Source organism: Schistocerca piceifrons, chromosome X (genome assembly GCF_021461385.2).
Source record: "Schistocerca piceifrons isolate TAMUIC-IGC-003096 chromosome X, iqSchPice1.1, whole genome shotgun sequence".
NCBI lineage: Eukaryota > Metazoa > Arthropoda > Insecta > Orthoptera > Acrididae > Schistocerca > Schistocerca piceifrons.
In genome coordinates, this window is record NC_060149.1 from 742,534,876 (window position 1) to 742,547,554 (window position 12,679).

Consider the following 12,679-nt stretch of genomic DNA (forward strand, 5'->3'; position numbering starts at 1 on the left):
ATTTAAAGGTGCATATTCTCAGCTAGTTTTCATAATAGACAGCTCCAGTAATGTGAAATATTAATGAAACATTTTTTTCCCCATCAGTGTATTTTGAATTCATCAAAGCTACATGTACTTACAGAATTGATGTTCTTTGCTCTATATTTACTGTAACTTTTTGTGATATAGTTCAATAAAGCAATAATGTTTTAGCAAGTTGTTGATGTTCCTTTTTCAGGTTCAGTTTTTCCTATGTCAGAAGAAGATGAAAGCTCACAAAGGAACTAAGAAGCCACTTGTGATGCATGTTGTGAAAATAGGAATTGATCTATTTTTGCTGTTCATTGTAATGCATTTTTAATCATGTGCCATCTTTTTGTAGTGTTTATGGAATTTGTATTTAATGGTGTACACTAGTTTTAAAATTTTAAACTTGCCTAACAATTGGGTTGTAATAGAAAATGGCATTGAAATTGTTATATGTGGGGTTCTCTGCAGCTTGTATTTGTTAAAAGGTATCATGCTATGCACTATGAGCTCCATAAAAAAAAGCCAGACCAGTATTAATGCACCATCACCAGTGGCATCCACCCAAATTCCAGTCTGACAATTAAGTATTTGTAAGTGCAGTTGATGATGCACAGCAAAATGTCTTTTAACAGAAACTTAAAGTATATTATAATCGGCAATTATTTTTAAATCAAGTTACACAAGAAATTCTAGAATGACTGGTACATGAATTTCAAAGAAAATGTGGTGAATATTGTGAAATGACTATTTCCATTTATTGGAACTTCTATTGTGCATTAAGTTGGAATATCAAGAAGTTCTAGCTATATTTGATATTTGGAACTCAAACAGTGCTTGTTGAATATTGGCACTATTTATATTTGCGGGAATTATTGTGATAATATAGTTCACAGTTCAGTGTCGGAAGCATTTTACACTTTGGATGCAGTGCCAGTTTATATTTTAAAGTTCTGATTTAGTAAATCATGTAATGAATTTTATAGTACTGAAAATGAATGTGGAGCTATTTTTATATTTTTTTAAATAAAAATGTTTTTCAGCATTGATTTAATGTTAGTGACAGTGTTTATTGTTTTATTACATGTCAGTATAGATCTATGTCCAGTAAAGGTGGTATTCAAACAATCCAGGCATCATACCCAGAAGATGTGCATATGATGTATGTGACCATCTAAGTGTACTGCAAAGGTACTGAAGATATCAGGATATATATTTACCTTTTTGAAATAGGAATAAGATGGAATACAGTTATTGTAGAGTCCTCTGGAAGGGAAAATATAAGGGTTAGTGTTAATTTTGGGTGGGGAGGGGAGCTTCCATCAATTCAGAGTTACAGCAGGTTTCACTGACTTCACCAGCTTTTTAACTAGAGCCGTTTGGCCCCAGTGTGCTCATGACACTACCTCCAACAACACAGTAGTGCTTACTAATGAAATTAGTGTCAGTAGACAGGGAGCATTTGCATATGATAATGAAATGAAAAGAGTTGTCAGCATTTATACTAAACCTTATCATGAAACTACTATGTTAATTTCAGAATGTTTCTGAACATTGTATAGTAACTTATATGTACAGTTAACTCTATAACAGAAAGGGTAGTCTAACTTGCCATGATCTTATGCACCTGAGAATGAATGGACAAATAACAAGGAAACAGAGGGAAAAAGTGCTATATCTCGGTATATAATACTTGGATACACACGGCAGCATTAGGCCACTGGCACACTACACTTCAAATATTCTGTCAACAGCATCTGTGCATGCTGCCCACCAGAAGCTGTCTGTAGTGAGCCACATGACATGTGCATACAGCATGGCATGGCATCCACCTTGCTGTCTACCAAAGCCCTTCTTTATAAGTGCAATGCAGCAGGCACTTGCCTTCATATTGTGTTCATACTTACTGTCAGCAACTGCTTGTGTCAGTACCTGTATTGTTCCTGTGTTGGAGTTTTCAACCTGGTTTGCTTGTACATGCAAAAATAATAAACTTTAGTTCGTGGTGACCGTGCTGGTGTTTGTGTCCTACAGTATGATACAAATGGTGACAAGTGTTGTGTTCACTTCTGTGTACTCAGTCGATTTGGTTGTTCCTTCAGTTCTCTTGTCCATGGGGGCTGTGCTCCAATCTCTCCTCGAGCAGTGCAAGCTCTTACGGTTGTTATCGTAAACTTGTCAGCTGCATTGACTATGCAGGCTTCCATGCCGTTGTCGTACCCACTGCCCTTTCCCCCATAAGGCAATGTGGTTGAAGACTGGGAGGCTTAGGGGAACTGACTTTGGCAACACTTCCTCACTTTTGGTGTCACTGCTGCAATCATGTTTAGGGCTTTGTTCCTTTCTTGAATTTCTCCTCAGATCTACTAGTTGTTGTGCCAGTTAGCCCCACTCCAGGAACCTGCGTTGCTTTTGTTCAGCAAAATGTGTAAGTTTTTGTCCAGTTATCACAGTAAATGCATGCATGTCACTGCAATGCGTGTAGAGCGCTATCATTGTCATTAACAGCCCCGCCAATGCTACCAGGCTTGAGAAGCTGAACTTCACGAACTCGGTCATCATGGTGTTTGTGCTAAATCTATGGTCTGTGATACCATAATTTGGTTGGCTCCTGACTACGTACATCAACGTGCGCTACAGTGTGAGAATCCCTCTTTGTCTGAAGTATTAAATATTGTTCAATCTTTTGATGTATCTCATGCTATTAGTGATCAGATTTAGGCTTAGTGTGACATCGTCGCATTATGTCCTGTTCCTGGTGGTCGGGTGTTAGTCAGTTTTGGGGAGTCGGCGATGTGGCAGTCATAAATGCAGCCTCCCCACAGCTATGTGTCAAACCACCACCACCACCACCACCACCACCACCACCACAGCAACAGCAGCGCTCCATGCTTCCAACTTTGCCCATTCCGTTTCGTGCAACTTGACAGGACTGTGTGCCATAAGTGCTGGGTGACTAGCAACAACTGTAGGAAAAAGAACATATGACATCTGTGTCTCTTCCCAGTCACCTCTTGCAGATGTGTACATGGATGTCAATTTTTTGTCTCCAGTGCTTACGAATCATAACAAACTGTTTATCAAAATGTGAATGATGGACAAAGTGGCCGTATTACAAATGGTTGTGGGTGCAGCTGCAACTTCACTGAACTCACGAACTTACGGGGATTTGGGATATCAGGTGTTGTCTCCAGGTGGTGAGGTACAACAAGCAACATAGTCCAATTGTGGGGAAAATGATGGCTCCCAATATGTATAAATGTGTGGTTCGTACCTTGGCTTTTTTGGTCATGGATGATGCTGGTACCGCGAATTTGTTCAGTCGTGATGCATTCAGTGCTTTTGGTTTCTTCGTTTCGGATACTGTGCCCCTCATTTCTGACCAGGCCACTTACTAGCAGTTAGATTCTGTGTGTTCCGAGTTCTCGTCTCTCTTCTTGGATGACTACATGCATGTGCAAGCGCAATACCCTCCACCTCCTGGCCCACGTATCTTTGGGTGCAGACAATGCTACTCTTCTGCAGCTTCACCGCACTCTGGTCTTGTCCAGACTAGATTATGTTAGTTTAGGTTTATGGCTCAGCAGCTCCTTCCACTCTGAAAATACTGACCCTGTTCACCATTGTGGAGTGTGTATTTCTGTTAGTGCCTTTCGCTCTAGTCCCGTTGATAGTCTCCTCGCAGAAGTGGGGATTTCCTTTCTACAAATACCACGGAGCCAACTCCTAGTTTCTTAGGCAATATCACCATTCGCTGATTCCCTGACCATCCTGTGTACCCTGTCCTCTTTGCAAACAAGGGATGTCTCCCTCCTGATAACCACCCACAAGTAGGATTGGCAACTGGAATGTGTCTTACTTCCCCCTATCAGGATTTCCAACTCCACTCACTGGAATGTGTCCTTCGTATTTCCTCCCACATCCCCCCTCCTCCCCCCCTTGGATGGTGCCTAGGCCACAGGTTAGGGTGGATCTATTCCAGGGGCCTAAGGTCTCTGTAACCCTTATGGTCTTCGGGCATCTTGTATGTTTCAGGGTGCCACCATTTTCTACACTGATGGTTCTAAGACGATAGATAAGAAGGGATATGCTTTCATGTCTCCTACTGGTTTAGAATACCATTTATTGCCAGGATCATGTAGTGTATTCACAGCAGAGCTGCTAGCCATTCACAGGAGCCTCCTTTTTGCTACTAAGGGCGATCCATAGTGATTTAATATCTACTGACTCAGAGAGCAGCATGCAGGCTATCAACCAATGCTACTCTTGCCACCCTTTGGTCTCTACTACCATGACCACCTCTCTGCTCATGGTCATGCCACCTGCTCAGTTGTTTTTCTCTGGGTCCCACATCATGTGGGTGTCCCAGTGAATGAATTGGCTGACCGTTTAGCTAGAGAAGCAGATACTTACCCCATTGCCTTTCTTGATTCCAGCTGTGGATATGCGGATCTACATCAAATCTCTCTCTTCGCCCAAAAGTGAAATGACATCAGGTGCGCTACTGCCCTCAGTAATAAACAATGCACAATCAAGGAGCCTACTGTGGTTTGGCACTCTTCCTTCCGCTCCTCTCGGAAGGAGTCCTCTGTCTTATGCCGTCTACATATTGGCCATACCAGGTTCACTCATTGTTTCCTCTTGCCTAACAAACCACCCCCACAATGTGGTTGTGGAGCCAGACTGATGGTATCTCCTATATTGGCCCTTTGTACGTAGTATAGTTTTCCAGGTTCCCTAATTTTAATGTTAGCAGACAATTCATGGATGGGTGAAGTGGTCCTCAGTTTCCTCCATGAAAGTGGTTTTTTGTTTACAGATATAAGGTTTTGCCTTACTCCTGGAGCAGGGGCAGGGTGGTTGTGGTTGGGGCCTCCCTTTGTGTTTCCTTGTTGTGATGCTTTGCTGCCACTGGTGACTCGGCTGCCAGCTGGACCAGTGCCTTCGGGCCCTTCAACCTCAGCACTCCTGACGAGTGGCTGTGTAAAGATATTTTACTACTTTGTGATGCAATATTTGGGCAACATAGAGGAAATTTTATCAGGTGCACAAGAACCAAAAATAGAAAGTATTGAACTCACATGTTTAAATATATTAACAGTTCAATCATTTAATTATTTGTTTCCCCCAACCTTAATGGTTGTTGGAAAAGTCAGTGTAGCAGCATTCAGAACAAATTTGTGCACTTGTCTGTGGAAATAGTTTTCCCTAAACATTTAAAGGTGAATAAATAATGAAACATATCAGTGTCAGCTGGAAACAACTACTCAACATTTACCCTTTCCACTGGACCCTTCAACATAAATGGAGAAGGGATTAAAGAAGCAACAAAGTAAGAAAAGAAAAAGAGAGGCTATCAGATGCACAACCACTGTAACTTAAAATAGCTAAGACTTTGGCATGACATGCGTGGATCGGTATAAGGAACATTGGAATATCCTGTTAACTCCTGTCAGTACAAAAGTTTTCTGTGTGGAATGGAACAGTGGTAGGGGTAAGTTAGGCAATACAAGTGTCCCATACTCATTTTAAATATGACTTGATTCAGGAGCCATTTGGAGGAATAGAATTTCTGACCAACACACAATTATGCACATGTATGCAAGAAAAGCATTTTGAAGAAAGTGGGTGTCGTGAACTAAATGATTACTTTCTCGAAGAAAGGACACTCTCTCTGTAGTAACACTACTGATGGTAGAATGACAGTAACTGTGAAGAGACTATTACCACTCTGTACCTCCTCATCTAACCTCTGATCAAGCAACGTGGGATTACTCTTTGCTTGGTCCATCGGCCTTCAGACCTGAGCAAGGAACTGTACGATCAAAGTCTCCTCCTAGCAGACTTATAGAGCACATTTGCTCTGATTTGATTGTAACATCTGGCCCAGCCGTTGAGTCAGAAGGAAGTAAGATTAGAGTTTAACTTCCTGTTGACAGTGCAGTCATAAGAATGGAGCACAAGCTCAGATTATGAAAGGATGGGGAAGGAAATTCACTGTGCACTTTCCAGAGGAACTATCCTGCTGTTTGCGTGCCTGTAGTGAGAGAAAGAGAGAGAGAGAGAGAGAGAGAGAGAGAGAGAGAGAGAGAGAGAGATTGCTGTTGTATTGGAAGACATATTTAGTTATTGAAGTCCAATCAACACTCTACAACATGACAGTTGGGCTGTCATCCACAATTGATATCCGGTTTCTAGTTCTTGCAGATACTTCTGATTGAAAGCAGACTCCAACTGCCATTACATGTATAATGTTCTTGAGGCAGACTCATCCAAATGAATGCTCAGCAAAGCTGAGAGAATATTTAGGGTATAGTTGATCTTACAACCTGTAATAGCTATTGAACTGCCGAAGCATCCCTCCTCAAATCTTCTGATAACACACTAGAACCACCTGTCTGAATGTGCAGTAGTAGTTCTGTATATGGGTGCAGAGCTGCAGCACTGTACAGTCTATTCACATTAGGTCCTCTTACTATTGTAGGGATGAAACGGATGTGGAAAAGAGGCAACAGACAGTCATAGAAAGATTCTATTACTCTCATATCCTTAAGTTATGAGATATTAGACAGCCATGAAGAAACTTGTCCATAGTAATGCTATGGGAACCACGATGGAGAAATACTTAACATAAATGACATGCTAGTAGGAGACTGGTTAGTGTGCCTGCAACAGTATGTATGGGTAGACATCTTGAGTACAGTGGTGTTTATTGGTTGTGTTGTGCACAAATTTAAGAATTAGGGGAGCAAGTTTTCACATAAAACACATTTGGATGTCATTACTTGTGGTCGAATCAGTGATAGGTTTGAAGTAGGCTTCAGTCAGTGCATGGTTGGGTGAGAGTTGAAATTCACCTGAGTTGTCATTTCGCAGGCTCAGAGAAGATTCCAGGAGGCATAAGGGTGACTATGTGCTGGTACACAACACGAGGCTCAATAATTTACCATAACTGAATGAGGTCAACAACCTCTATCGCACCTACCCTCACTAGAAATATAGTGGTAGCTGTGGGGTCATGTCCTGTCACACACTACATTGCCAGCTTCAGAATGCTCCAGATACTTGGCCTCTGCACTTTGATTTGCTGCATGGAATTTTCTCTACAGAAATATAGGAAAAGTGTGTAGAAGATAGGCTTAAAGGGGTATGCAGGTAGGCATTGTCCTCATTCTTACTTAAAATTAAAACTTTTGGTATTTTTCCCACATTATAAAAACTGACCGCACTATGGACAACGCCACTACCAAAGTACTTACGCACTTTTCCTCCTCTTAGGATTGCGTGATTGAAGAGACCTTTGAAATCAAGGTCCAAGATGGTCTAATTAACAGATATTTCAGCCTACAGTTGAGCCATGTGGAACCATGCACTGAGCCTAGAGGAAGAACCCGACAGTGATAGCGCAGTGACTGGAGACCAAAGTTCAGAGCTGGGCACTGCTAACCCCACCACTGCCACCATCCACCACAGCAGCTGCACAGATAGCAATAGGAGTGGGTGCGGTGGTGTAGTGGTAATGGCCAGCACATATAGGATGCTGACAGGAGCGGATCAGCAGTCGTCGGGGACCACACGAGGGTGGCGACAAGTCTTTTTACCAAAAAAATTTTGTGGAGTAATTATGATGTGACCTGGCCGGACACCCAAGAATTCTACAAGTTAGAAATATGCTAGGAAAAAATCTGATCATAAAGTGTGTTTTTATGGGGTTTCCACCTTTTGTCTTGCACCCTTGTATGTCGCACTGCACATTTGGGTCACTGCAAAGTGACTGTTTAGTCAGTTGCAGCAGTCAGCCAATCCCTGTTAAAAACCAGTTCATGATTGACAGTGAGTATCTGCGTGTCATGAAGGCAATTACATTTTTGGCTGTCGACAGTGCAACTTCGGAAAACATTTTCGGTCTTGACACATTCACAGTTTTTTTAGTTTCGGATGTTGGATGCTGTGCATCTCATTTCTGACTCCATCCTGTTCCAGACTTGGACATTTTCTGCCATGAATTTGGATATGTTTTTGTGTGGATTGCCTGCTACAAAAACTATGGGGCTCACATTACCCTTAAACCTATGGTCGTTCCAAGATTTTGTCATGCTCGGCCTAGTTCTTTCGCTCTGTGACTTGCTGCCAAGGACAAGCTGGACAGGCTGCACAGTATGGACATCAATGAACATGATCGTTCCAGCTAGTGGGCTACAGCTCTGGTGGGTATTCTTAAGCCTACTTAAGCTTTGTTTGTACAGGGAATTTAAATCTACAATTCATGTCCATTTGACAGCGGTCTTGTTACAATGTTCCTCACCCAATGAAATACCCGCAAAGCTGTTTGGTGGTGAGTGTTTCTTGAAAACCACATGACATTTCTACATCAACTACGGAGGACTGAAGAAAATCACGAAAATAAATGTCTAACCATTGCTGTACATTATTGACACACTAGATTGCTTGAAATGAACAAAGTATTTCTTGTCCATGAAGATAAAGACAAGCTACTGGCAAATTAAGGCTGATGAGGCTGACTGGCAAAAGACTGCGTTCATAACACTTGATGACCTCTGAACTCAAATTTGTGCCATTTGGACCTTGTAACATTCCAGCCATCTTAGTGTGTGTGATAGACAACCTGTCGTTGCAATCTATGTGACTTTATTTTTCCAAAGACATCAGAACAACATTTAAGTCACTTGCAAACAATGTTGAAGTGTGTTAAGACTGCACTCTTTTACCTGAATGTGAAAAGGTGCCTCTTTGTCAGCCAGGAAATAAATCTCTAGGGGCATGTAGTTAATGACGACGGAGGCCGTCCTGATCCTGAGAACGTAAGAGCAGCTACAGATTTTCCTACTTCTTTTCACAACGTGATATGGTAAGTATGTGAACGTCCCGGGACAACCGGGAAAGCCCCTGGAATTATTTCATCCGCGAGAAAACCGGAAAAACCTTGGGAATGTTTTAGAATTCCGGGAATTTTTGTTTTATGTTAAATTCGTATAATTCTGCCTGGTAAAAACGGATACTCTAATAATAATGATACTGCAACAATAAAACATAAGCGAGAGACAAAAAACCTTATGTTGCAAAGGAAATGCACCATTTACAACAATAAAGCATAGTGCACATAAGTGTCTGCCAACAGCAAAATGTGTCGAAGGCTTTAAGACGAAAACTATATAACACGTCATAACAAGAAGTTTCTTCCCAATAGTGTGACGTTCCATCTGTTTGCACTCGGTTCGTTTGAGCTGTTGCCAACGGGCTCATGGGTATGCGCAGTTGAGCTACATATGAGCATTACCTTTACCCTCTTCTGGCTACAAGAAGCGTCGCTGTTAGCTGCATCAGCAGTAGCAACAAGCAGCCAGATGCTACCTCGAAAAATTTTTCTGTCGCGCACTTACTAGCAGATTCCCGCATGCGCAAATCATTCTAAGTTGTAGTGGGGAGGGGGTAGTCTCCACGTTACCCGCGTTTTCGTTTACAGCTCTCTTGTCAAATGAAAATGAAACTGATTTCTGTGGCTGGGAGCTGTAAGGTGGATTAGAACACATTTGCACAGTTACGGAAGGCTAAAATATTTTATTAGTTTGTTTTCTGACCTTATTTCATTTCCACGATTTTGGCAGTCAAGCCTTAATAGCCTCGCATAACAATGAAATTATTTTTGGCGATTTTGTAAAGAAATTTGGCTTTTATTAATCCTTCCCGCAGAGGCAGTTAATTTATTTGTAACGAAGTGTTTCGTTCCACTCTACTGGCTTGTTTCAACTGTTTTTGCTAAATTTCAAGTGCAAGCTTTCACCATCTGACAAATATGATTATGCCAGAATAAAGAACGAGTATTGGTGCTCAAATAAATAAATTTCATCCCCAAAAACCACCCTGAAAAGCTTAATATCATGTTGGGGCCCACTTTGTGAACCTGGAAATACGAATGTACACTTTAAGCAGAATCATGCATTTTAGTATGGTTTACGAAATTCCGATGCTTTCAGGGTATCCTCTGATAGCCTGTTTCGTTTATGAGGTAATGTAAGATCTCGTAATCCTGTATATGTACGAACATACGGGCTCCCTACGTCATCGTAGCTGTGCACCTGTTTTCTGGCGCTCTCGGACAACTGCTGAAACGAATTCTAACAGGTCGCGTGAAAATATTGCGAATGATGGTTTGAAAAGCGTTACCAAGTAAATTTCATTTTACGCAAGACGAATTATGTTACGTGTGAGAATGTGCCTTGAATTTCTTGAATCACAGAGCGCTCGACTCTCATTTAAAGCTTAACACTTTTAGGACCAGCCACTTGGAAGAATTTCGAGCCCAGAAGACCAGACATCAATGTCGTAATTCAAAATTTTACTGGCACTTTTGTGTGATGTATCTTAAAGTGTCACACACGCAAAAAGACCAAAGTTATATATGAAAGCTTAGCTTTTCTTGTAGCTACACTTTCTGTTTTAATTTAAATTATTAACTTTTCCTATTTGTGGGTTCGCGCTACTTAACAGTGATATTGGTATTGGCTGACTACATCACGTGCCCTCCCCCCCCCCTTTTTTTTACGACTCTCTTGACCGTCAATACGGGTTGTATGTATCTGCCCTGCTACCCCCTGGAGTTCGCTTTCGTCGCCTCCTTCAGCACCTTGATTTTCCACTCCCTGCAACCTTTAGAGTGGACGATAGCCAAACGCCACCTTGGCTCCAGGCTCAGGTTCGCGTTCACCTCAACCTCAGCTCGCTCCCAAAGGAGGTTACCCCAGCTTCGGTATACCGCTCGCGGTTTGTGGAACTTCGTTCGAAGTTCATTAATACGATCTTCATTTATACAGATGGCTCTAAGACCAATGACGGTGTCTGGTGTTCTTTTATTGTCGGGGCACACAGTTTCAAATACCGGCTCCATGGCCATTGTTCGGTCTTCACACCTGAGCTATTTGCCCTCTATCAGGCTGTTCTTCACGCCACCGACATTCTGCTTATGTCATCTGTTCTGATTCCCTGAGCGCCATCCAGAGCCTCAGTGATCCGTATCCGGTTCACCCTTTCGTGCACCGGATCCAACGCTCTCTTCAGCAGCTGACGGACAACGGTTCTCCCGTTACCTTTATGTGGGTTCCTAGCCATGTCGGTATCCCTGGGAACGAAGCTGCAGATGCCGCGGCCAAGGCTGGGGCCCTCCAGCCTCGGACAGCTTCTCCTTGTGTGCCTTCATCTGATTTTAGCAGGGTCATTTGTCGCCGCATTTTATCGCTGTGGCATGCCGATTGGTCTACACTTAGTGAAAACAAGCTTCGGGCCTTGAAACCTCTCCCCACGGCTTGGACGACCTCTTCACGCCCTTCTCGGCGGGAGCAGGTCGTTTTGGCCCGGTTACGGATTGGACACTGCCGGTTCAGCCACCGCCATCTGCTGACGGCTGCGCCGGCGCCGTTCTGCCCATGTGGGCAATTGCTGACGGTACGCCACATTCTAACGTCCTGTTCGAATTTTAATACACTGCACATTGATCTTGGCCTGCCATGTACTCTGGATGCAATTTTAGCGGATGACCCAGGAGCAGCTGCTCACGTTCTTCGGTTTATCCGCTTGACGAACCTGTCTAAGGACATTTGATTATGCTGTTCTTTTAATCCCTTGCCTGTTCATGTGCCTTTTAAAGTGTTGTCCTTTTTAGTTGCTGTTTTAACATTGTGTCGCGCAGTGCATTCATAATGTAGTCTGGGCCCTAATGACCACCGTAGTTGTGCGCCCTAAAAACCACAAAAAAAAAATCACGTGCCCTATGCTCTGAATATCTGCTGCCACCGGCTGGCGAGATCACGTGACATGAACTACGATTGATTTACAAAAGCGCATCGCAATCTCGATTTCAGTGCCTCGGAGATTAGCGTGCTGTGCTTGATGGAATTGAAATATATACTTTCGTAATACGAAAATATGCAGCGTACATGTTGCTGCACATCTAAGATATTTCCAGTGTATTTTCATCCGGGAAAAAAGTATACTTTTAACCGGGAAGAGTCCAGGAAATTATCTTTCTTGTCCGCGTATTCACTATGGATAAGTTTTTTCTGAATGTGCTAATACTACCGGCGCCTCATGAAGGTCATCTGTAGCTAATGCATGCCCTTTGCCAAATTGTCCTGGAACAAGCTGCAAGAAAGATCATTGGTTGTCTGCAAGGAGGTGCTACTGTCTTGTCAAGTCCTAGCAATGTATGACGTGAATGCTGAGTCAGAACTTCACACCGACGCTAGTGGGTATGATATACGGGCGTTTCCAGTGAAAATTTAGGAAGGTGATGAAAGGGTGATAGCTTATGCTTCCACAGGACTCTCAAAGTCCGAAATGAACTACTCTACAAGCGAGAAAAAAAAAATGCCTTGCAGTTGTTTGGGCCATAAACAAGTTCTGCCCGTATGTATTTGATCCATGGGATCGACTGGTGATTGATACCGGGGCTTCAGGAGTACCATGTCAGTGGCGTATATAAACCGACGCTAACACAAGGGTAGTGGAACACAGCATTGTGGTAGTAGCTTCAACCATTGCTGCTGAACAGAGAAAAATCTAACACTGCTGAAATCCATACAGGCCTTGGAGGAAGAATCGACCAATGGAGAATTCCAATTAATGAAAGAAACAATGATCCAAAGGGACACAAATG

The 12,679-nt window shown here is 42.6% G+C and overlaps 1 protein-coding gene across 3 annotated transcripts in view; it reads left to right on the forward strand.

The window, feature by feature from the left end:
- Nucleotides 1-1,010, forward strand: part of LOC124723003 — a 160,654-nt gene extending 159,644 nt beyond the window's left edge. For all 3 annotated transcript variants that reach the window (XM_047248179.1, XM_047248180.1, XM_047248181.1), the window contains one exon: nt 221-1,010. In XM_047248179.1, the coding sequence (XP_047104135.1) occupies nt 221-270 (50 nt within the window). In that variant the 3' untranslated portion in view covers nt 271-1,010. The remainder of the gene's footprint in view (nt 1-220) is intronic.
- Nucleotides 1,011-12,679: the final 11,669 nt, after the last annotated feature.